Genomic DNA, 27,299 nt, shown 5'->3' with positions numbered 1-27,299 from the left:
TATATGGTGAATGAAGGAAATAATATACAGGTGCACATATCTACACATCAGACAATTTTATAAGAATTAATTGGTTAGTTTAAAATGCTAAAATGGCTCCCTGAGGATTTATGAGCTAAGAATGCTCAGGGGTTTAGTGTCCTGACATCTCTTTAATTAGCGGTCTCCAAGATCTCACACTAAGAAGATGCTAAGCCAGTGCCTTCTGTCATATCTCAAGAGTATCAGAAGGCTCAGAAGCCACAGAGGAAGATGAATGTATTATGTCTGTGAGCTATACAATATGTACAAAGTACATTTTTCTTACTAGTAACAGGTTAGGACTTCTTGCTGCCATTCCTGCTTTGATGGTGATGCAGTTCTAAAAGAAATCCTAAGAAAAATCCAGCAAAAATGGGTGAGGTAAATAAAGATGCTGTTGAAAAATACTTGGAGAACAATCCCCAGTTTGCCAAGGAGTATTTCGACCGAAAAGTGAGACCTGAAGTGGTGGGAAGTATCTTTAACGTGAACCCTGGAGATGTGAAGGAAGGAGTCAGCTTCAAAGAAATGTCCCGTCTGGAGGAGAGTAACATAATTTTTGAGTTGGTATCAGAACTTCAGGATGAGGCATGTGTTATGGAAAAGATGGTGCACAAGGCCCTGCAGAGGCTGGCACAGCTGCTGGCAGCTGATCGGTGTAGTCTGTTCATTTGTCGCTCCCGAAATGGTACTCCAGAGGTAGCCTCCAGGATTCTTGATATCACTCCAACTTCCAACTATGAGCAGAATTTGGTGAAACCAGAAAATGAGACTGTTTTTCCTCTGGACATCGGGATAGTGGGATGGGTTGCTCATACGAAGAAGTTTTTTAATATACCTGATGTGACAAAGGTAAGTGACTTCTCTTGGGAATGGGGTTCTGCGCATTTGCTTCTTCCTGCCCAGGGTTTGAGGTTAAAAGTTGTTCTTCAGAAAAATCTGAGACAGAAATCCAGACCAATAACATGAGAAAAGCATCAGCAGAGATGGCTTAAAATCCAATAGAACCACATAATGTTGCCTAGTTAAGTGTTTTCAGTGTCCTTGTAGTAGTTGTAATGTCAATGACTATAATAATGGAGGAGAATATTAGATTAATAGAGACCGTTAAATACCTGAGTTTCTGCTGAACAAGGCAGGCTTGTATTCTGTTTTCCAGTATGGGTTTGCAAGTGTTCTCTGATATCATTTCATGCTGCCATACATGCATCTCTGAATAATTTAATTTGCGGTTTTTGTAATGAGGATGTATCCTTATTAGTAAGTGAATGAGGACAGAGGAAGATGATGTTCAGCTTTATGTCAGTGTTTAAAATGGGTTTGGTTTTGAGTATGTCTGGAACCAGGGCTTTTGTTCAAAACCATCTATAGGAGAAAATTATTGAGTCAGAGCTGTTCTGACATTTTTGAGGTTCCCGTTGAATCTGCGCTAAATCACCTTCTTTCTTTAAGGTGCTGATGAGAGTTTATTTATTACACTATTTATTTATTTTAATTTTTATTATTATTATTTATTACAAATGTTAATTAAAATTGTGAGTGACCTAATAAAAGTGAAACATGCATGTGTGAGATCTGCTTTAGAAACTGCTCTGAAATACATGGGGACATGTAGTTCAAACATGCTTTGAATTTTAAGATTTCCTTAAAAATAACTAACATTGCATCAACAAATGCTGCCATCTTCATTTCTTTTTAGTCCTATGTTGAACATAATCACATGGTGCTAAGATAATTATCAAGATGACAGTCTGGATTCACAGTATTTCCTATACAGTCAATTTAAAATTCCAGAATATTTTAGAGATAGAAACCACTACTGTGTTCTAAGCTCCATGTAAATAATCAAAATATCTATACACTGCAATTAACTATGTTTTGCAGGAGGTAAACAAAAATTAATATCTTTTGTCATGCTAAAAGTTATAAAGGACTACTTTTACAGCTCAGAAACGAAAGTTTATATATAGGAAAATAACATTCCAATATACAGTAAACTGTCTCAGATGTAAGTAGGAATCACAGGAGCAAACAGAAGACTGACTGATTTGAGAAAACCATCAGTTCATTTTCAACTGACCACTAATATCCTTTCTTCAATGGCTGCTGTTCTGACAAGAAGTGTCTGATTTATTGCCTCTTACCACCACGTGGGGAGATTGGAGGATAATCCGTCCAAGTTCATAAGACTGATTACATGAGAAAAGATCAGGAGGATCAGGGAAGATGTGCCTCCTATCAGACACTGCACTGCTTCTTAATATCATTATGTCAGAGGTGCCCAGAGCAGGGCTAACCAAATATTTCTGGTTTTGCAATAGGATTTGTTCAAAATTTTGTGACAAGTGTCACTTATACATGCTTAAGAAAGAGAACTTTTCTGTCCATCTAATCCTGCTAGGTGTTTTGTGCTCATTAATTCATGTCATCTGAGTATCTGTTATTATTCAATCATTCTAAGGTAATCTTTACATAGGCACCCATTTACTCTCTTAGGATTACTGAGGTCTATGCCATTAGGCACACATTTAAAAATGCAATTGAACTAGGGTCCCATTAATCTAAATTTGGTAACTAAATATCATTGGAATATTGACAGTTTATTACATTATTGCAAAACTCCCAGAGACTTCTCTGGAACCAAGGATTGATATTTAAAAACAGCCCTAAAGATCTTAAAAACGTCAGGATTTTCATTCTTTGTGTACAAAAAGTCAATGTCCAAGTTCACTCCTCACACAAGCAGATCTCCCAATTATGTCACCAGAATCTTTTTCTCCATAGCAAACCCAGAACTGCAGCTTGAATCACTAATGTTTAAAGCCTATAAATAGTCCATGGCAGCAGAAATATGCAGCTACTGAAGTCTTTACCACATTTCAGAAAGGATTATTATTTTTCAGTTCACTACATATACACTTCAGTCAAACAAGATTGTCTGCTACCCACATTATGAACAAAACATGACAGGAAGATTTAAGCCAGAGAAGAAATTTTCCCCTAGTGCCTTGTCAGAATACAAAATACACAATGATTATTTCTAGTTGGCTTTAGTACTTTAAAAATGGTATTTCTATCCACTGTTTACTGTTGACACAGTCCATATCCAAACAACATAGTGTTTTTTAAGCCTTAAGTACATGACAACATTGACAAAGGCATGGTGTGACATTTTCATGCTTCAATCGTTACCCCTTTATAACAAAAGTAAATGCAATAAAAGATCACAACAGCAATAAATCATTGAAAAATAAATTATTCCACTTTTAGTGCCTGGTAACCACTTCTTTAGGGATTATCTCCTTCTAACTGGAAAGGTACCAATAAACGTGAGGAAGTTCCTCATCCTGACTAATGCTCCAGAAAAGAAAAGCAGAGGGAAAGATACAGACCTTTGATAATTAACTTAGTAGTCAGTCTCCTCCCCACAAGATTATGTAGAAGTTGACTGTGAGAGCTAATAGTGTTTAATCCAGGATTTCATAGTTGTGAGAAACAGGAGGCCAGGCAGGACCATTACCCTAATAATTTGTCTCACATTATTCACAGTGTACAGCAGATTATGTGCCTCAAATATTGCAAAGTAAAATAATAGGCTTCAAAAAATTTGATATGTCCATTAATATTCTTTTAACAGTAACTGATAACACAGACAACATTATAAAGGAGAGTACAATTACCTTACATTTTTCTCCAAGGCATTATTTCCAAATAAAACTAAGAACTAAAAAATACTTCTACAAGGAGTATGTATTTTTTGGGGAATCAAAATCTCACATTCTCAGCTTGTAAGAATCAATAATAAAGACTTTATATATTTTCTTTAATCCATAACCTATTTAAATTATTACACTGCTCCTTTCAGTTCAAAGGTATTTGAAAACAAGGATTTAATTAAGGACTGGAAACTCAAGAAATAATATTGTTTGTTATAGTTGAGTATAAAATTATAAAAATGGTGGGAAAATGCTTCAAAGGAAGTGAAGGCTTTTGGATTAGATCTATAAAGGAGCTAAAATATTTTGATGCTGAAGTAACTAGTCCTCATTTTTAGAGGTCTTGCACTGGAATTCACAACCCCCAGTGAAGTGAAGAAACAAGAGACCATGGGAGATTCCAACTCAGATTAAGCAGCCAGAAGAGTGATTGTTGTGGCACCTAATTTAACCACTGGAAACCCATGGTACAAATCAACTTAAACACATCTTCAAGTTGCAAGCACTGGTATCATCCCTTTGTAAGCTGATCCAGCTTCAGAACAGCAGCTCTACACTTTAACCCAAGAGTGGGAGAGACTTTAATTCCAGGCCTGTCTAAACTGACAGGGCTTTCAGATTAATGTGGATGTTCTGGTCCCCAGACTCCAGCCTGTCTGAGGTAGCTTTTTGCATGGGAAGAATATGCACTGTAAATGTTAATGTCTGCTCCTCCATTTTATCTTATCTTGATAATAAACACTAGATTGCCAGAAACTCATGCTCAACAAATATTAACTGGAAAAATGGAAACACATTCCAATCTTCTATTATGGCAAAGATTTAGTCAATTTACCAGAATATTTTAATACAGGAATGCATTCCTATTCATTGTGCCTTCCAGAAAAAAACCCCACCAATTCTTTATTTACTATTCTAAAATTTCCAAAAAGTACATTAAAAATGAAAATTAAAAGCTCCCTTTTACCTAATTTTCTTGTTTCATGTGAAAAAGCAATTAATATAATACAAATCCAATTTCAAGAAGTCGCAAAATAGTCAATACATATGGCAAATAACAAGCTGGCATTTCAGGGACATAACTCTAGTCATGTTGGCAATAACAAAGTCAATTTGTTCTGTAATGCTAGTGAGTTACATCTTAAAATAAAACTGACATCCCTGGCAATACGTAATTTTTGGAGCATGGCCTAAGAAAGGGCCAGGTAGATGACTAGTATGTGTTTTTTATTTTCTATTTATACTCAATTATATCATTATGAAACAAAAACATTTGTGAGTTGAAATTAGGCTGAGTAGAACTAAGAGATGAAACATTACCACACATTATTACCACCTATTAAGTGGTTAAAGTTTTGAGAAATTTGAGCCAATGCAAGACAATCAGTGGAAGAACAAATGATCAGTAAGAGGAGAAAATACCGTAGAACTACCAGAAAGAAAACCAGAAACATGTGGAGATGATGCAAAGAACTATGTGCAGTCTGAGCTCATCCATCCAAACCAGAACCTCCCACCCAATAGGAGCAAAATAGTCATAACTGCAAGGGGTCACCGTAACCCCTTTTTCCTCTGTGCTTTACAAGGGGAAAGAAGTGGAGGAGAACAGGCATCTGCTGTCTTGGCCCTATCTCCTCACCTGCAGGATTAAATCTTACCCCTTGTGCATTGGATCATTTCAACCACAGGCAGCAATGCAGGGAGGAGTGGCTGAAAAGCTGCTGGGCAGAAAAGGACCTGGGGGTGCTGATCAACAGCTGATGAACAGGAGCCAGCAGCGCCCAGCTGGGCAAGAAGGCCAAGGGCATCCTGGCTGGGATCAGAAACAGTGTGGCCAGCAGGACTGGGGCAGAGATTGCTGCCCTGTACCAAGCACTGGGGAGGCTACACATTGAATCCTGTGTCCAGTTGTGGGCACCTCATTACAAGAAACATATTGAGGTGCTGGAGCATCTCCAGAGCAGGGTGAAAAAGCTGAAGGAGGATCTGGAACACGAGTCCTGTGAGGAATGGCTGAAGTAGCTGGGGGTGTTGAGCCTGGAGAAAAGCAGGCTTAGAGGGACCTTATCAATGTCTACAAATCCCTGAAAGGTGGGGGTCAGCCTCTTCTCCCAACTAACAAATAATAGGATAAGAGGAAGTGAACTCAAGTTGCGCCAGGAGATGTTCAGATTGGATATTAGGAAACATTCCTCCATCAAAAGGGTTGTGCTAGCTGGTTGTGCTAGCTAGACTCTGGTGCTGGCTTTGCAAATCCAGGATATGTTGCACATCTCAGGGCCTATTTAAAGAACTGATCATTGTATAGTAAATGGCTCGGAATCTCAACATTAAATGGAGCTAGTAGGAAATGTCTGCAAATGTACTACAGTTAGGGAGTTAGCAGCAGATTTCTTTTCCATAATTTCTCTTTTAAAGCCTACTTTGTGATTTAAACTGAGAGCTGAAAGTTCAAAACATTATTCTAAAAGGTAGTTTGATTCATAAGATCAGGCTCAAGTAGACTAAGTGTCCACATTCATGTAGTCATGGAAGCACCAAGATGTTCTTCTGGCTCTGGTTCTGCAGACCACATTTCTTGATTATTCGTCTATGAACATGATTCCTTAGATATTGTGAAAAGTGATTTTCTTTGGAAAAAAGAAGGTGCTTATGCTTCCAAGAGAAAATGTTTTTACAACTCTGTTGGAAATAAAGGCTTCAAAACTCCTAGAGATTATGTTTAAAATATTCAGTAATGAAAAGCCTAAATCTAAGCACAATGTTTTGCTTGTATGTGCAAATCATGTGAGACAGGAGTCTTTGTACATGCTGTGGGAATGCTGCCAATTCATTAGAAGGTATTTTTATCTTTCTGCTTCACACTATCTAGGCACAGGATGGCTTGTGGTTACTAAACTTTCTATTTATTAACAGAGACTTGTATTAAAATGTTTCTATCCTTTGCAAAAATTGCATGACCAAAGTGCTTCTTCTGAACACTTCTGATCACCACTGCTTGTACCTTCATTCTGGCATTATTAAACAAAGTAAATGATTCAGCTGATTTAGTGTCTACAGATCCCTTTTAAGTGTTCAGAAATCCAGGAGTGTCTGAAGTGTTTATTTATTCCTTTACAGCAGAATACAGTACCCTACACCCAAGAACCTGGGCCTCACCAGGAATGCTAGATGCTCTTAGTGACACAGAGGGACTTCAAAACAGGGTCAAGTTACCTGTCTAATTTACTGGGTTTTCAATGGCTAAAACAGTCAGAAATGCAAAACCCAAAGCTCAAAACCACACCCAAGTCCAGAATGGTTGTGTCGGTAGATAATACATCCCACAGAAAACCGAATATTTCCATGTAATAACATACTTGTTTAGCAGGCTGCAGGACAGTATTTGATTCTCACACAGAAGAGACAGATTGCCTGGCATTTTCTTTGGATATCTGTTACAGGAGATGCTCCTATGCCTTTCTCTAAGAAAAACAGAAAATAACAACTCAGGCAGTTTGTTGGAAACAGAGAAAGCATCCCATTTTCACATGGACAATATATTCAAAAGTGGATATACTTTCCAGGGACCTAAATAGAGCCTGATACATTGAATGAGATTTATGGGGATGGCACAGACTGTCATTAAGAGAATCAATTCTCTACAAGAGAGCCCAGGGCATAAATACAATATTTAAAAGTTACTTCCAGACATTTAATTTGTTTCACTGAAATGGAGCCCTAGAAGGAAATATAAAATGCAAACATAAAAGATGGACTGCCTAAAGACTATGAAAAACAAGGAAAAAGCCCAAACCCTAATATTTTGATGACATAATAAAATTCTGTCTTTCTTGTTAGAGTTGTATATGCTATAAATTCAAACTATACTAGAAAAAATTGCTAGAGGGAAAAGGGGCAAAAGAAAATTTAGAGGAAAAATCTAAATAATAAACAAACAATTTTAATTCTGCCATTTCTAAGCATTGTCATGCTTGATTTATAACCTAGAAAACGCTTATTTGTTTGGGGTTTTCTTTAAGAAGCTTTATGTATACTCTATGAAAGCTGAAGTTCCATGATGTGGCATCCTGCAACAGTCTCCAGCCTGTCAGCAGGGAAGACACCTTGGGATGCACCACGCAGATGTCAGCTGCCTAAGCTAAGGCAGGAATGAATAGCAGCAGTGTTTGCAGCTCTGGGCACAGACATGCAGTGAGCTGAGTGCTCATCTCTGGAGAAGTTTGAGTACTGACACGTTAGCAGTGAAATCTGAGGGGATGGAAAAGGCTCTGTGAAGACAGAGTCTGGCTATTTTAGCTGCTTAGTAGAACCATGGCACTTCTCAGTATGCACATCTCAACAGATTTCAAACCTCCAACTCATAACTCACCTCATTCAGATGTATTTTCTTACTAACATAACAAAACATAACAACCCTTGACAAACAGATTTCCCTGAAAATGTTTGAATCCCTTTTGTATTAAATTAAAGAGAACACTAAAGCCTTTGAAGAAAACATCAATAATTTCTTGGATATGAGGAAATAAATATATGAGTTAATATATGAAATAAATAATATGAGTTATACATGAAGCATGAACTAGCTTCTCAATATTTTTACATTAAAAAAATTAAAATAATAGCTTTTGCTAAACCCTCCACAGCATTTGGTTTTGAGGATGAAAATGTAAATATGGAGTACTGAGTTGTGGATCATTCATTAGTCACATGGCCTTATTCCCACAGGATCACACACTCAACAAAAGCAGCTCTGGTCCTATATCCTATACCTATATCCTCTGCTTTCACCAAAAGAGCCTGTAGAGCTGGGAGCAACAGGGATGGGAGTGTGTCAGACAGGAAGGAATAAGAAACAGGTCAGCCAGGGGAATACCTGCTGGGGATGCTTCTCTGCCATAAGTATTTTATACAGGACAGAAAGTACTTTTAAATATTGTATGAGGAAAATGCATAATGAATTTTATTTACTGAAATAATAAAATAATAATAAATATTAACACAGCTATGAAGTAATTCTCTAAAATGCAAACCATATAGATTAGATTACCAGGCAGAGACAAGATCATGTATTTCCCATATTTTTAATTTCTCAGCATTATAATAAAGACCTGCACTTGGTTTCAGAGGCTACCTTCATAACCAATGCTTCAGTTAAGCTTGTACATATAACTCTGCAAGATCCAGTTAAGTAATCATAGTGGGTTTTTCCAAGTATAAACCTGCTGCACTGTGAAACAGTGCTCACAGCATTGCAAACATCAGTTACCAAATAAAATGATCATTTACTCTTGGCATGGTAATTGTTCTGCATTTAACTTGTGATTTTTTTCCCCTTTTTTTTCAGAACAACCATTTTTCTGACTTCATGGACAAAAAAACTGGTTATAAAACAGTCAATATGTTGGCAACAGCAATTACACAGGGTAAAGAGGTGCTTGCTGTTGTGATGGCACTCAACAAATTAAATGCCCCTGAGTTCTCAAAAGAGGATGAAGAGGTAAAATGTCACATAATAACACAGCTTTTAGTTCAACAAATAGTTTGAGTGACTCTATATCTTAATGTAATACTTTTGTTTAATTTTTGATCTTTGTCTTTTTAGGTATTTAAAAAATACCTCAACTTTATATCTTTGATGATAAGAAATAATCATACGTCGTATCTCCACAATATTGAATCACGAAAAAGCCAGGTATAGAAGCATTTCTTAATAAAAATAGCTCATTTTTCTCTGAAACAATTATAATTCCCACTATTTTATAAACTTGCAATTTTATTGAAGTAAGGATACAATCTATTTATTCTTTTTAAAATTTATTAACAGTGATGCACTTTATAATTTCATTCTGGAATGCCTAGGATTCATATGTTTATGTTTTCTTACTGTTCTGAACATTATCCTCCTTCTCTTTTGTTGTAAATAGATGCTTTTGTGGTCTGCCAACAAAGTATTTGAAGAGCTAACAGATATAGAACGACAGTTTCATAAAGCACTGTATACTATTCGAATGTATTTGAATTGTGAAAGATATTCTGTTGGTCTTCTGGACATGACTAAAGAGAAGGTAAAAACTATTTTTCCTCCTTGCTACAAACTCCTAACGTGAAGTCTCCAAGACACAAAGTTCCCATGCTTTCTAACTCTGGGGGATAATTTATTTAAAACCGAACAATGTTACAAAGATTACATGCAAAATATAAATATGGCAAAGGATACAACCAAAATAAACATAAATGCCAATTCTGAAATAATTTTTCATATTCATCATTCCATGCAAGAAAGGGTAGAGGTGCAGGTCTGATTATTGCTTTAGAAACATCTACCTGTTAAAAGAACAATTAAGCTATGCAACTATTTAGGGATAAGCTTAGCCTGCAATTTGCTGGCAAACATTTCTTGCCTGGAATATAATTACCAATGTTTTCTTAACACTATCTGAAATATGACCATTGTAAACTAAGTAGAAATAAAAACCAAACTGTATTACACAGATGTGATGTTATCTATGAACCCAGAACTGATTTGTTTTTTCCTTTTTCCCTGTGTATCATTTTCTCAGGAGTTCTATGACGAGTGGCCAATCCGGCTGGGGGAGGCAGAGCCTTACAAAGGCCCCAAGACACCTGATGGACGAGTGAGGATATTAATTTTTCTTTTTATGAATCTCAAGTTTGATACTGAAGTTCTACAAGTCACCTAGATGTTTTTATATTTTTATTTAGGAAGTCAACTTTTATAAGATTATTGACTATCTGTTACATGGACAAGAAGAAATCAAAGTCATTCCGTGAGTATTCACTGGCAGATGATGAATGTGTAGTAATTAGACATTGCTGGGACAGAATAGAATGTCTACATTGTAGAAATAAATTAATTTCATTGTCTCCCAAAAGGTCACCTCCAGCAGATCACTGGTGTCTTGTCAGTGGATTGCCAACATATGTGGCTGAAAATGGTCTTGTAAGTTCATAGCAAAACTAAAAACTAGCATTTTAAATCATGCAGTTGTTCTGACTGAACAAAAAACCCCAAAACCTCCCCATGACCAAAATCCTCTACAAAAATACCATGATGCTTCCAGTGAAATAATTTGAATCAGTATTTGGATGGAAGCAAAGCATCAGCACAAAAGGTGAAAACAGCAGGATAATTTCCCTCAGATTGTGATGATATCAGAGGAATAATATGTGTGTCTGATGTCACTTTCCTGGTGTTCTAAATGTCACAAAAAATGTCAAAGCAAGAAAATCATCACATGCAAGTTTTAAATTTTTCCTAATTTCCTGTATCTTCTTGCATAGACATACGTAATTCAAAGTCAGGATGTATGACAGCTATGGGTAACCCTGTAGCATTTTTAGAGCTACAGGGTTACTCATAGCTGTCATACATCCATTAGAGCCCATAGTACTCATTTATTTCTAGAAACCCCCAAGTCATTTTAAACTGGAAGTGATTTTCTTAAGCATTATGCTTTTGCACTCTGAGACACTGAGGGACTTTGCTCCAAATGTTCCAAAATTATGTCTGTTAGAATAACCACATCTAATTTAAGAGGAACAGTTTTAGTTTCTGTAGCTAGCTAGGATGCTTACTATTGCTAGCTTAGAAAATAGATATTCCTTTAAAAATTATTAGATCAAGTTTTGATGAACATTATATTCCATTTCAACAATGTGTCATTTTCTTTATGCTGTAGATTTGTAACATGATGAATGCCCCAGCAGATGAATACTTCACATTTCAGGTAAATTCAGTAATGTTAATAATTACAAATTTTGTAGAAAAATATTCTAGTGCTTGTCATTAATAGGTTATACAGGTAATTGTATAAATAATTTCTTATTTGATTGTGATGCGCAAAAAATTTTTTTTGTTACATTGCTTATGTACATAGCTGTATTATAACTTTCAAAGAAATACACATTTCCTGGTTTTTGGTTTTCCTACAGAAAGGACCAGTGGATGAATCAGGATGGGTTATCAAAAACGTCTTGTCATTGCCTATTGTCAACAAAAAAGAAGAAATTGTGGGAGTTGCAACGTTTTACAACAGGAAAGATGGAAAACCTTTTGACGAATATGATGAACAGATCACTGAAGTAAGCTTAATAGGATTAAAAGTTTTGAGGAGATATATGATGTTAAAAAATATTGCAGTAAAAAGTCATTTTTATATGTCAAAAATTTTTCAAGTAGGCCATATTAACACCTAGCCAATTGTCTATCTTCTTCACTATGCAGTTTCTTAAGAATCTAAGATTTTATCTCGCTTTATAAAACTGAAAATTTTTAAGTGATCATTTACATTCCAGCAATAAACAAAAGTTGCTTATAATTTTACTTTTAATCCTTTGACTTTTTAATGATGGTCAGCATGTCCTAAGTAGCAGTGGGTAAGCAGGTATGGGGTGCTGCTTGCCAATGGATGCCAAGCCTGTGACCACGGGAGTTCACAGAGCGTTCATAATCGCATGCACTCAGGCAAGGTAAGATGCTACACAGTGTACGCAAGTCCACCCACTTGACTTAAGCTTCATAAGCCTCAGAGTCCTGTATATAAAATGGGAATATTAATTACTTAATGAGCCAAATGTCATTAGAAGCTGTGAGTGCTAAGAGAACTGGCTGAAGGAAGATAAAGGCCTCTAATGAGTAGAGTGGCACCTTGCTTTTCAAAGGGCACTAACAGAAATGGGACTTTAAGAAAGCTAAGTTCAAATTTTCAGGTTGATTCTGTTGTCACGGCATCATCTCTGCTTTACTTGACTTTGTTGCAGACTCTCACACAGTTCCTGGGGTGGTCTGTTTTAAATACTGACACTTATGACAAAATGAACAAACTTGAAAACAGGAAAGACATTGCTCAGGAAATGCTTATGTACCAGACAAAGGCCACCCCTGCTGAAGTTGAATCTATCCTGGTAAGTTTCTGTCCACAGCCACAAAATTAAAACAGGAAACTTACTACACAAAACCTGAATTCTCTTACTCTTTTTCATTTTTAGAAATACAAGGAGAAATTGAATGCAAAAAGTTTAGACGAATGCGATCAAAAGGATCTCATCAGGATTTTGGTAAGTCATTAAATTGAAAATTCAGGGGGTGTATTTATATCAGAGAGTAACGTGTCCTCATCATAGAAAAGGTTGTGTATGGTGAAATCCTGATGAATACAATCAATGTTAGCTATCAGGCTAGATGGAGTTGATTTAGCAACACATCTTCACCCTCTTCTCTCCTTCTTTGTGCAGACCCCACTGCTACGCACAGGAAGGGAAGCATTCTGTCACAAATGTACATTAAGACACTTGGACAGTCACAGTTACATAGACATTTTTATATTAATTAAGATTTAAATTGTTACATTTCTCAAAATATTCATAGGGAAAATGCTGTGTCTATAACTGAATTTAATTTATTTAATTCTGAAAATAAAAGAAAGGGATATTGTGGTGAGGCTACTTGCATTGTAGGTAAGAGAACGGAGGTAGCAGTGTCCAGTGGAACAAACTTACTTTCAGATTATTTTTTCCTGCATTTCTGTAGCACAGAAGTCTAAAGACAGTGACCTGAGACTCCACAGTGACAAAACAGATTTGACCTAATGAGTTCTCTGCTCTACTACTCTGCTACTACTAAACCAAAAATGAGTTTATAGTGCAGTCCTCTGGCTGCCTTAGTATTTCAATCTAGAAAGGCATTGTCTTTGGAAAAAAAAATCCTATTTTTGCCCATTTAGTGCACTTCAACAGTCCTGGAGCACATGTACTTTATCAGAAAAAATCTCAAATTCAGAGCAAAGACGTGCTCTGAATGAAAACACTGAATGAACTTCCACTGTTAATGGATCAAAACAGCTAGATGGAAGAAAAAAGGTCAAAATACACACAAATCTGTTGACTTCCAGTACCAACCACTTCACTTGTTTCCTCCTATTATACCACATTTGCTAATGTACACATAGCCATAGGGAAAAGATCTCATGAAACTCTTTTTAATTATGTATACATGCATGCTGGAATGCATTGATGTTAATGTTTTACTGGCTTCCACACAACAGATGCTCACACAGCTTGCAAGTGGTGAAAAAAAAACATCAACAGACAGTGTGTAGCTTCACATGCCTTTTAAAGGAAATTTAATTTAGCAGCATGAAAATCTTCAAAAAATAATAGATATTGCAAGATTTTTCCATGGGTGGAGCAAAATCTGATTATTCTGATATAGGCTCTAAATTTAAAAACATAATACTGGTATGAATTTTTAAACCTACAAAAACCAATCTTTTCTTTCAACATTGTGGAGTCACAAATTCAAAGGTCTAATATCTTCTGCACTGCCAAGGCTACATGCTTTATCCTATTATAAGACCTGGAATCCCAGATAACTAATAGGATAAAGCAGGTGTTTCTAGATCTGATGATTCACCAAGTAATGGGTCTTAAAACAACACTGGTCTAGGTTTCTTTGTCCTTGATCTCAGATCTGCGTAGATATAAAGGAAAAACCCAGGGAGAAGGAAAGGGATTATCAGCCTTATTTGTTGAAATATATGCATGCATTCAGTAGTATTTTTTCTTTATAAAGTGAAGATCCTTTATAGACTACTGAGGAGGGAGTAATTGTGATAATATAAGCTATTTTTGTGCTGCATCAGACTTCCTTGAAGAATTCTTGTTTGGATTGGAACACACTCTATAAAATCAGATGCTGCTCTCCCTAGGGTTTGAGAGAGATGAAGAGTGTTAGACAACAGTTCACTATTAGTACTATTACCAGTTAGGCTATTCAGTGGGACTCTGTATCATATATACAAAATAGGCAATTTAATTTGGCTGAGAAAAAGATGAATGCAGCCTTGAGATCAGGCGAAAAGTGGGAGAATCATGGGATTTTATACCAGGGAAAAGAATTACCAAGGACCAAGATTTCTAAACTAAGGAAATGTTGAGAAGGTTACAACACATTTTGTTGGAATTCAGAGTAGGAATTGCCCAAGGCTTTTATCTACTAATTTTGAGAAGAAAGCCAGCAGTATCATGATTGTACTTCATAATTTAATACACATTAGTTCATACTGACACCTGACGCCTTTGAAGACATAATAATAGTGTCCTTGAACAGTATTTCTACTGAAGAAAATTAAAAAAGCTTTTCCATCTTTGTTCTTGACAGAAAACCCCTTGTTTTTGTTATTTCCTAATAGAAAGAAGAATTACCTGATCCAAAAGATTTAGAACTGTATGAATTCCGCTTCAGTGACTTCCCTGTTACAGAGCATGGCCTGATAACTTGTGGAATACGACTGTTCTTTGAGATAAATGTTGTTGAAAAATTCAAAGTCCCAGCTGAGGTCTGGTTTATTTTTCTTGTTTATATTTATTTTTAAATAGAAGAAAAATATCTGGTTTTACATGCTTTAATCTAGAAGTAGGCAATACTAAAATATTAATGGTATGTTTAGCAATATTCCATTCTCAATGAAATGTTTACATATTTGTCAGAAAAACATCAAATTAATCCTGAATTGTGTAAGATAGGTAAGGAATTAAATCCGCGTGCATTTATGTAAGAAAAATTTGCTGTTTCTATGTTTAATTCAATGAAAAACATTTGTTTTCAAAGAACTTGCAAAATTTAAAAATTCATTGTATATTCTAGAATTTCATAGTATATTCTAGTTATTTAATGGGAGTTCCTTGGTTCTGTTTCAATTAATAGCTGTCTGTTCCCTTTTGTTCCCAACAGGTCCTTACAAGATGGATGTACACGGTCAGGAAAGGTTATCGGGATATCACTTACCATAACTGGAGACATGGATTCAATGTGGGACAAACAATGTTTACTCTGCTGATGGTAATGTTGCTAATATTAACCCCAAATTCATTAACTAGTATTCTTTCAACTCCAGATGGAAAATTCAGGAAGACACACACTCAGAGTTATCTGTTTTCTTTTACAGACAGGAAAAATAAAGAAATACTATACTGATTTAGAAGCCTTTGCCATGGTTGCTGCTGCTTTCTGCCACGACATTGATCACAGAGGGACCAATAACCTGTATCAAATGAAGTAAGTATAAGTATCAAATATATGGAAACGTACTCCCTTTAGTGGAAAACAAATTTTAAAATGTCAAAACTTGCAAAAATATAAGGTATCTATTCCATACTCATCTGGCATGAATAATTATGCTACAGAAGATTTCTGCCCCAGAGCACTTCAGGCAGCTGAAACACAAAGACAAAATGCAAAGGCAGAATCTTAGAAGGATCTCCTGCAGCTGCAATCCATTTTTAAGACTCTAACTTTTTAAAAGTCTAGCAATGCTTGGATTGTGGCAGACAGAGCCTCATGTGCTTGAGGACACAAAGAAATTAGTGAAGTAAATTAAAAGCTGTAATTGGATTACTTTTTCAAGACAGGACACAAGCACTTTTCTGGAAAGTGATCCAAGACATGATATAGACAAGGGCCAGTCTAGAGTGAGACAGAATTTTTTGCTGTTTTCCACTGTCTAATTTGACTAGTTCAGTTGTTCTTCCCCACACTCAGTTTCCTGATATAGGTCCTTTCCTGAGATGTAATCTCCTATGTTATACAAAATTCTGAGTCAACAAGCTTGAGTTCTACTGCTGGGTCCACAGGACCAGAAGTTAACACATCATGGGGTTCAAGCTTTGCAATTCATGCTGTAATATGTCCTGAGAAAACAGTCTAAAGGATTTCTTTGTGATTTTTACCTGGTTTGTTATGAAAAAAAAATTAATTAATATAAATTTTCCCTTGTATTAAAACATTATGTATCATAGTGGGACCCACTCTTCTCCTGAGGAATGAACAACCTACCATTTAGTATTTTATGTGATCTGTGTGGGCTTGTTTCCATGTGCTAGCCAGAGAACACATTTCTTAGAATGTCATGTATATCAGAAGATTACCATTTTCTGGCTAGTTTCCACCAACCCTATCTCCAGAGTGATTGATCCTACCCTTCTGACCCTGAATCCACTGCTCACATTTCAGCCTTTTCAGCCTGTGTGCTAGAGCAGTGACGCAAAGGGATTTTCTGATTATTCCCAGGGATTCTCCGGGTGACGTAGGAAAGAGAATGACCGATCCTGGTTCTTATTCAATGGACTGCCTCTGATCCAAACAAGTTTAAAGAGGGTTGTGATCTTTCCACTGTGGTCTTCCCTAGATGAAAGCCCTCTACATGAGTTCATACGCAGTAAAGCTATTTATAGAGCTCATCAGGCTTTACCACAACAGTCCTAATCACATGAGCAAATAGGGGTGCCATATAGCAATCCACCTTGGGTTATCTGGGAAACAGAGCTATAAACCAAGGGGAAAAGGAGGAAAATACACTTCCAAACACGTAGAACTACCTGGAGCCCATGTAAGTAGGATGCTTCTCCCTTCATCTCACAACCATAATCTGATGCAGAATTTCCTCTTCTTGAAGCTTAGTCCAATATCAGGGGAATGCTTTTAAGACCTGTGGTAAAACAGAACAAACCTGAGCTATCAGGACTTTTGCTGCCCATAAAAAGGCAATTTTGGGGAAGTGAAGTAGCCCAAGAGCATTAGAGGAATTAAACTCCATTATATTGCATAGTGCAAAACCAGCACATTCTGTTACTTCAGATTTAAGCTACAGTTGACTAGAATCCCAGGGCACACAGCCCAGTCGTTACAGATGTACAAGCCATGCCACAGAATAAACACTAAAAGATGGATAAAGGCTACTTTTAAGGTACCTAAAAGGAGCGTAGATTAAACAAACAGCAAAACTGAACAGGCAGGACAAAATGAAGCCATATTTAAAATACCAAAGTTTTTGAGTTTTGAGGCATCTAACAATGACTTTGACTTTAGTGGCACTGACACCCAGTGCTCTCCAAGTTCCATCATTACTCAGTTACAAAAATGAAGGGAAGCAAGTTGGGGTTTTTTCTCTGCATCATACCAATAGGCAATTTATACAGATTACACTATCATACCAATAATATGAAACCTGAATAAAAACTATTGCCTTCAAATTATATTTATATATATTATACTCTAAATAATTTCTTATTTTTCCACAGGTCAGCTGCTCCCCTGGCAAAACTTCATGGCTCTTCCATTTTGGAAAGGCATCACCTAGAGTACAGTAAAACCCTGCTGCAAGATGAGGTACGTCATGGACCTTCTGCTCACACCAGTCAACACTGAAGATCCAATTAGGTTACAATGTTCCAAATTTCACTGGATCTTATGCATTTCTCTAGGTCCACATAAGAAATGCTGAAATTCAGAAGTTTAAGAAAAATTCTTATGCATTTTCCACTTTTAGAGAGACATCAGTGATTCTGTCCTGGAACAGATTCACCTCAGATAGAAAAGCTTCTCCTCTGGGCCTCGCTCACACTCTTCAGGTTTTTTTCTGTTTGCACAAAACAGCTGGTATTGAAACCAACGCAGGAAATGTAATATATATATATGTATATATAAATCTTGTCATTAAGCGGCTGTGCCTGGTTTATGAGGTCTGAATTCAGCTGCAGGCTCTGGCAGCTGAGGAACAAAGATGTCCATGGAGAGGCCCCTTTCCCTCAGGCCAAGACCCGCCCCAAACCTGCATGGTTAACAGGGCCGGGAATGGCAGGCTCTGCCGCAGCTCCATTCCCGATGTTCCTGCATGGGCAGCCCTCCCCAGCTGCCCAGCCAGGCTTAGCTGCCCCTCAGGGTTAACAGGGCCGGGAATGGCAGGCTCTGCCGCAGCTCCATTCCCGATGTTCCTGCATGGGCAGCCCTCCCCAGCTGCCCACCCAGGCTTAGCTGCCCCTCAGGGTTAACAGGGCCGGGAATGGCAGGCTCTGCCGCAGCTCCATTCCCGATGTTCCTGCATGGGCAGCCCTCCCCAGCTGCCCACCCAGGCTTAGCTGCCCCTCAGGGTTAACAGGGCCGGGAATGGCAGGCTCTGCCGCAGCTCCATTCCCGATGTTCCTGCATGGGCAGCCCTCCCCAGCTGCCCTCCCCAGCAGCGGGGGGACGCTCCCGCCGCACCCCCAGGCTCAGCTGCCCCTCAGGGCCCGGCTCCTCCCCTGGGCACCGGCCACCCTGCCCTCAGCAGCATCAGGCTCTGCCCGGCTGCTGCAAAACACACTACTTACACTCTCTGCCATGTATTTTGGAGGGTGGTTTAGCAGCAGGGCATGCACATATGCACCCCTTCCATCCCTGGTTTGCAGCAGAAGGGCAGGCACCCACTTCACCCTCATTTTCCACTTCTAATCCCTGTGGTGATGCTGTTGCCTGACCTCATGAGGCCACGGAATAAATCCTTACAGTCAGCAGCAGTGCTATGTTAATAAAAAACCTAGAAGGTTTATGATATGAAAACAAACCTTTCCCTTTATTGATGGCAGTATACTTTGTCAAATGTGAGATGCCAGGGCCTGACTCCTGCTCTTGGGCAGAGCAGTTGGCAGGACCTCTGGAGGCTCTCATCAGCATCACTGTGCCCTGGATCATGCAGGCCTCGTGTCTCTGTTAAAGAAGGAAACAAAACCAGGACACTTAGAAAAATGCTGTATGATGGTCTCATTCCCTTTGCCTGAGGAAAAGGACGTTGCACGTACCATGGTAGATCCCACACACTGCTGCAGGCAACTGTGCCAGCCCAGTTTAACAGGAAGAAAAGGGGAACTGGGAAGCCTTAAAAAAGTCAGGAAAATTAGGTTAATGGAATGTGAATTTTTAATTTTAACACTATTTTAATTTAAGGACTGTAGTCCGCCAATTTTGTTACCCTATTTGAGACAATCTGTATAGTACAAACCAAAGACAGTGTTATAAAAGGAATTGAAATCCTAAACTTTCCACCTTGCAGAGCTTAAACATCTTCCAGAACCTAAATAAGCGCCAGTATGAAACCGTTCTGCACTTATTTGAAGTTGCAATAATAGCAACTGACTTGGCTTTGTATTTCAAGTAAGTACTAAATTCTGTATAACTTCCTCCTGAAAAAAATCAGTCCTATTGAATGTATAACTGTAGTTTTTAGTTGTTTATTTACAGTATACAACGATATTTATATGCAGAGAACAGAGCTCTATTTAACGTTGCCATTGAGTCTAACTCTTGCAAAAACCAAGACATTCTCAGTTGGATTATAAGCTTTCAAATTAGAGAATGCATGAATGTACATAATACTTAGTAGTAATACATTTAGTAGGTCATTCTAACATACTTTTAGTTATAGCAAGTACTGTATTACAGAAGTGTGCATTCAATAGCCTAATTGTAAGGTTGTGTGCATGTGTGACATTTAACATACCATACAACAGATACTCAGAGTAAGCAGGAGCATGCTGAAAATTAAAACATCCTGTCAGACGTCCACTGTTCCCAGTGCTAAATATGCCAACGACTCCAAATTTCAAACTATCAATTCTGTTCTTAAGTTAGTGAATTAGTGTGCTTTAATAATGGGTATCTTCCTTAAAGATATGTGGAGACTTCTGTTTTGTGACTGGGACAATTTAAAGTCAGAAGACAGGTAAAAATTCAGGAAATTGTTTAAGAGCAGTTATTAAGATTTAGAGAAGAGTAATTTCATTATTTCATTCATTCAAAGCACAAACTAGAAGATTTATGAAGCAATAGCAAGACAGGCTTATGTTTTTGATAGTTCTTTTCAGTCCAGTCAGTAACTCAGGATTTTTGGTAGGAGGGAGTGACAGAGCATGTATTGGTATTTGCTTCACTTTTCCCAATTTAGTATGTTACAGGAAGTAACGAACATGTAATGCTAAAAAATGAGAATGTCACCCCAAAGAGTTTAATCTGAAGAGGTAGGAAATTGGTTGTTTCTTTGTCAGGAACTCTGACATACTATTTCACATGCCAGTGGTATGTAACAAAATCAAAGTGTCTGGGTTACCTAAAAAGTTTCCATTCAACAGCAGGGAAGTATTACTTTGATACTACTATGACTAGGATGGTACTTGGAAAAAGCAAAAATATCATAAATATGATTTTATATTTTATTTTTAATGCAGGAACTCGCATTCAGTAATATATGCTTTATTGGTTTGTTTTAACAGGAAAAGAACTATGTTTCAAAAGATTGTGGATGCAATTGAAAAAATGGAAACAGAAGAGCAGGCAATTAAGTATATATCTATTGACCCAACGAAAAAAGAAGTCATCATGTAGGTGGTTAATATTTTACTCCTTATTCAATCAATTATCTAGGACTAGATTTTAAAAGAATTTGGGCCTCTAAACATGCAAATTTAGACTTAGTTGTTGTCCAATGATGAGCACAACCATGATTTTAATTTAGAGACTGATGCCTAAAATCTTCTTAAAATGTGCAAAATATTAATTCATTTGTCATCTTAAATTCCTAAACACCTAGACCTTTTTTTTTTTTTAATAATCATCCTAGCACTGGATAGTTAGGGTTGGTAGGGACCTCTGGAGATCATCCTGTCCAACCCCTCTCCCAAGGCAGGGTGACCTAGAGCACATTACACAGGAACTGGTCCAGGCAGGTTTTGAGTGTCTCCAGACAGACTCCACAACATCCCTGGGTAGCCTGTTCCAGTGCTCTTCTACCCTTAGTGACTATTTGTTCTTACTCACACGGAGGTGGAACTTCTTGTGGTTTAGTTTATTGCCATTACTCCTCACCTTGTTATTGGGCGGCACTGAAGAGTCTAGTACCATCTTCCTGACACCCAAAACTATACTGTTGTTTTGGATTTTGTTTTCAAAGGGCTATGATGATGACTGGATGTGACCTGTCTGCAATAACCAAGCCCTGGGAAGTACAGAGTAAGGTAGGTACTTTTGAAGTAGACAATACTGCATTTACTCTTTGTTTTATTACCCATTTGGTGCATGATCAATTAAAAAATTAACTTATTATTACTTGATGCATATTTAAGTACCTGTTGCTTCCAGAAAAGAGCCTCTACCTTTCTGTCACTGTCAGTGTAGGTGGTCAATCACTCTACAGTTGTCAGCCCTTCTCTACTTGTCCTTCCACTAGAACTGGCACCGCTGATTCTGGCAGCTGTTCTAGCTACCCTTAAGTATCACTCAATTATTTCTTTGCTAGACAACTTTTGCTACTTTCCAGCTATTTTTAAGGCACAGATTTAACAGCAGTATGGTTTGAATTGTGTCTATTCTGTAGATCTTGATGCCATTGCAAAGCAGCTTAAACACACAAAAATTCTGTAATACAGAGTGGTACATAAGTACTTCAAGTACTCCAGTATTATTGACCATCCTGCTAAAGCTCATCACTTAGCCTTACAGGAATATATTTTAACCAAGCATAATCAAAATACAACTGCAAATACTTGTTCTTTTAAGTTTTACACATTACAGGTATTACAAGACTTATGTTGCTAATGTTGCCTTGTTTCTGTTGGCAATAACCGGTTATTTACTCAGCATGCATCAAAATATTGCTAGTGATAATTTTCTGGGAAAAACCTTAAGTACAGCAGACAGTGTCTGTAGGTCTTTTCACATTTTATGGAAAGCCTTGTTCTATTTATTTAAATTTACTATTTTCTGCTCACAATTTCATTGAATTGTACCTCTTCAGGTTGCCCTCATGGTCGCAAATGAATTCTGGGAGCAAGGCGACCTGGAACGAACTGTGCTACAGCAACAGCCTATTGTAAGTACTAAATAATTTCAGTGTGTTAAGCAATATTAACTATTATGACAACACTGAATAAATAATGAACCGTGATGCTTATGAGATCACTATACCAAAAAGCATGATATCTACATATTCTAAATTACTGCTCTTTTGTTCTAGCCTATGATGGACAGAAACAAAGGAGATGAACTACCTAAGCTCCAAGTTGGTTTCATAGACTTTGTGTGTACATTCGTGTACAAGGTAAGAATTTTGTTTTGATTTCCTGTTCCAGCAGTTCTGATGGCACAATTAGTGACAAGAAATTGCAGGAAAAAATTCTAGACAGCAGCAGTACTCTTAGTCACAGGCTGAACCACTATCACAACCACCATAATTTTTCAGTATTTTGTTACATCAAAGAATTGTTCCCATAGAATAAATTCAAGAGATGTGAAGCAAATTCAAAAAAGATGAAGACCCCAGTGAAAGTTCAGGGTGCTGAGGATTTGTTATTGCCTGGAAAGACTGAGTTACAAAGTCCAGCTTGATTCTTCCTAGTCCCATTTAATATAAGCAAGCAACGTGGATAGTTACAGAAAGCAGTTAATAAAACAGCATAGGGAATATGAATATGCAATATTTGGGGCATGTAGATATGCTGTTTCTTTTGTAAGGCACTGAAATTACTACATTCTTTATCCCTGTCTAGTTTTTAATATTATTCAAAAATGCCAGGCAAAAATGTGATGTGATTTTTTTGACATCTTCAGAAATATCCTCATCTGCTTGGTATATGTTACAGGATAACAGACTTTATAATTGTATCCTGATACTGATAATCATATGATAAAATACCATGTATCACAGTTGTATTATATGAGTCAGGCTAATCATGTGTGGGATTAAGGAAGATATTAAAATGAGCAACATATAATTACAATATTTTCCTAACAGACTGTGTGCACAATAGGGCATTATAATCCAAACACAGTATTTCCAACACTATGCCTTGGAATTAGATGTAATAGAATAATGCAATGCTTTCTCAACAGTATTTCTACAATTTCAGACCTAACAATTAATCAGTGCTTACAAATTTCTAATTTACTAATTTCAATTGCTTGTACAGGAATTCTCAAGATTTCACAAGGAAATTACACCTATGTTTGATGGTCTTCAAAACAACAGGGTTGAATGGAAAACACGAGCTGATGAATATGAAGAGAAGATGAAAGCTATTGAGGAACAAAAGAAAAAGGAAGAAGAAGCAGCTGCCCAAAAAGGTTAAGTAACTTCTTAGGTTTCCATTTACATATATTTTTATGGCAGCCAACATATTCTCTCTCTCTCTCAAATTCACACATGCAGTGCAGTTGTGCAATATTTAACTTAATGCTAATGGTATGCAAGTTCTGAATTAGCCAAATTAGGTTTATCTTTACTTGAAAGAGAAGTAACCTTTAAAGACTACACAAATCCAGTACACTGACCTCATTTTCTGAACTGCAGAATTATATAATATGACCACCACAAAAGTGAAGGGAATGTAACATTTCTTCTATCTAAAGACTTGGAACTGAATGTAATTAAACCCTTGCTTATCTGAAATACAAGACATGTATCAAAATTCTGCGTGGCATCAGCCCCAAATGTATTCAGGTGCTTTGTTTTCAGTTGAAAATGAAAAACATAAGGGAACAGAGTATGCATTTGGAACATAAAAAAACAGTGACAATCCCCACTTCTCTTCCAAGTTTAAGATAAAGCTTTTGGCTCTAGTTCCCTACCACCAGTTTCTTGGCTGAAATACACTCTCTCATATAACAAATTCAACATTAACCTTCCAAAGACAGAACAAGTCCTAAAATTGGAAGCATGGTTCTGCATAGCATAACCTAGAAGAAAATCTGATTTTATAGAAACTTGAAACCTGTCATTCACTTGAGTGAAATGAGTCAGTTACTTTTATTCTTTGTATTGCGTGTGGAGCAGCAGCTACAGCTCTGCCAATTGATTGAGATGACTGAACAGGTTCAAAGATGAAAAAAACCCATGTGTGATTAAAATAGTGATATATGGTAAGCTAGTCTGAAGAAGAAAAGTTAGTTTACTCTGTGTTTCACACATCTTTAAAATATAAACCAGTTCTGAATAATTTGTTAATCAGTATCTGTGGCAAATAGGTGAGTATTTTTCCCATTTCACAAAACAGAAGCTGTCCAAGGCCACCCATCAAGTCACTGTCAGGGTGTGAAATAGTTATAGGCTCCTATAAAATTGATACTAGGTTACAATAAAAGTAAATATAAAAAAAAGAAAAAAAAAGTTGTTGCAAAGTGGTATAAGAAGTCCTTTAAGTTACATGATTTAATCAAAGCACATTTTTGAAAGAGTTTAATAGAATGAGTCAAATATTTTGGTCAGCTCACAGTGTGAACTACTTACACATATTTTCACAAAAATTCCACCCTCCTACTTGCTCCCAAGTTTATTTTCAATTACACTTTCATTTTTTTGAAATCATATAACTTTATTTAAGATTCATTTATTGCTGAGAACTAGCTGGTTGTCAGTATGAAAAAAGTACTTTTTCCTTACACTGGAACATAACCATCTGATCTTTACAGAAATACCAGCAAAACAAAACAAAACCTGGGACCTCCTTACACAACTTCAAACCTTCTTATACATTTGCTTTCTCAGCAAAGAATACTACCAAAAAAAGTTACCAAAGTTAGATCCAATGCTCCTAAGTATAAGCTTCTTAAATAGAAATTAAATAATCAATTTAGGAAGAGTCAGTTATTTCTACTCTCACTTGGAAGTTAGGACCATCCTATATCATTGGTATTTGGAATCACTTAATTGTTTTCCTTATAGGAAAATAGGAAACCTTACACAGGCAGGCATGGACAGACTGATGTGCAGAATCTAAGGATCTGGCCTTTGCATATCATAATTGCAAACACAAAACAAAAGGGAATTATTCTGAATCCTTTAAAAACTCACGCTGCAATGAGGCCATGGACATTTGTGAAGAACAGATCTGACCCTGTCAAATCAAGGCCATGTAAATATATGGGTTTGTTAAGTCAGTTCATACAAACAAAGATTTGATACATGCTGAACCATGGTGGTTTCTCTAGAGCACACTGACCTGGCTATTCTTAGCCATTCAGTAGACAAAAAATAAACATGTTTGCTGAACCACTACAGTGGAAAGTTCAGAACTGAAGTAAAGCAAAATACAGTATTAAACTGAGAAAATCAAATACATAGTTAGTAACATAGTGTTGATTATATCCACAAATTACAGAGGGTAGGACACTGATCATGTGACATGTTTCAATGCAGGTGGAAAGGGTCGAAAATGACCTAGTAACATGGTGATCCACAGCTTTCAAATGTAAGTTTTAATTCTAATATTGGTATCTTACCTTAAGTGAAACTGGAAATGCAGTTTATTACATTGAAGAATCTTAATTATGACCAGTGAACATCTGTGGCATCATTTGAGAGAGAGTAACAGAATCAGTAGCTATAAATAAAAACATGAGACGTCTCTCTCTCTTAATTAGTATTTACAAAAGGATTCATGCAGGGTTGGAAAAAGGTTTATGCAGTTAGGTCAAATTAAAGTTTTTGTATCATCTGCTTCAAAAATAGATTCACAGCTTATATTGATTCAAGAGTTTCTTTCTTTGGCATGGCTTGCATACCTCAGTTTTGTATGTGTGGGACAGTCATGTATTTTAAATACTGAAACTTTCCAGTAAGAGTGGTTCAGTGTGTGTTTGGTCCCTTGAGAAATGTTGGTATCAACTCCTACACTATATACACATATGTATTTATAACGTGTCATTGTTTCTTATCCCAATATCCCAGACAAGCAGTGAAATTTCAGACAGCCAAACATACATAATATGCATAAAATAAAAGCAGCACTCCATAATAAGGAATTAGAGCAGCTAAAATTAACAGAAAATATTCATTTTACTTTCCTTCCTTGTTTTTTAACAGAAAGTGCTGCTGGAGGTGGTGGAGGTGGTGGTGAAGAAGGAAAATCCAAAACCTGTGTAGTTTTGTAATTCTTTGTCTCAGACACTGTTCCTGCTACAAGAAATGACATCTAGAAAGAACTTCAATGAGCCCCAGTGGATTTCTGCTTTGCATAGAATAGTATAGATCAGTCTTTTAATCCTCTTAAACACTTGCCATTTGTTGGAAATAATTTTTAATGGATTTAAAAACCAGTTACAATTAAAAACTGGAAAAAATAATGGTGCAAAATGAGTTAACTGTGTGCTCTAGGTATTTTTTCATGTCACTCAATTTACATACAGTACTTTTATTAAAATATGTAACTTCTACACACTGTCCAGAAAAAATATAAATAATTTTGACAGTTGTTATATGAAATTACTAAATGAAACTTAAGATGTAAAATTCAACCCAAAAATTGCAATATTTGTAACTTTGATATTTAGATTTTTATATTATGTGTATTTCCTTAATCTGTAATTCTGTCATTTTCCTTCATTCTCAGTCCTATATAAAGTCCCATTTCTTTCACTTTAGGAATGCACAACACAACTCCCTAGCTCTTATCTATAAAAAGCAGGCCCATGGTACACTGAATTTTTTTCCAAAATTACCAATGATAAATCTGTAAATTATAGCCATTGTAGCCTTTTGATCATATGCAAATGGCTCTCCCACAGTTCCTAAACTGAGCAGCTTTTATTGTAAAACTGTAAAATAGCAGACCACAAACATCCTACTTTACACACAAGTAAAAGTTTACTAAGATACACCAGCATATCTACAGCAGGATCTGCCTTCAAGGGCATTTTAAAAGCTCACATACTCCCAGTGCATCTCTTTCAAAATGCAATAA

The 27,299-nt window shown here is 36.7% G+C and overlaps 1 protein-coding gene across 2 annotated transcripts; it reads left to right on the top strand.

The window, feature by feature from the left end:
• Positions 1-393: 393 nt before the first annotated feature.
• Positions 394-26,490, top strand: PDE6C (phosphodiesterase 6C). 2 transcript variants are annotated; one of them, XM_066554846.1, is made up of 22 exons: positions 394-873; positions 9,085-9,237; positions 9,343-9,432; positions 9,665-9,805; positions 10,301-10,375; positions 10,464-10,528; positions 10,635-10,701; positions 11,441-11,488; positions 11,694-11,843; positions 12,522-12,665; positions 12,750-12,818; positions 14,951-15,097; positions 15,493-15,600; positions 15,707-15,816; positions 17,838-17,925; positions 19,625-19,725; positions 20,841-20,948; positions 21,518-21,581; positions 22,361-22,435; positions 22,580-22,663; positions 23,532-23,685; positions 26,447-26,490. In XM_066554846.1, exons 1-22 carry the CDS (start codon positions 394-396, stop codon positions 26,488-26,490), a joined length of 2,565 nt encoding a protein of 854 aa, XP_066410943.1. The 2 variants fall into 2 exon arrangements, with proteins under 2 accessions (XP_066410943.1, XP_066410942.1); XM_066554845.1 differs by having other exon boundaries at positions 26,423-26,490.
• The last annotated feature ends 809 nt before the right edge of the window (positions 26,491-27,299 follow it).

Source organism: Molothrus aeneus, chromosome 8, assembly GCF_037042795.1.
Source record: "Molothrus aeneus isolate 106 chromosome 8, BPBGC_Maene_1.0, whole genome shotgun sequence".
Lineage (NCBI taxonomy): Eukaryota > Metazoa > Chordata > Aves > Passeriformes > Icteridae > Molothrus > Molothrus aeneus.
Note: the sequence above shows the minus strand (reverse complement) of the source record. Positions and strands in the feature narration are given on the sequence as shown.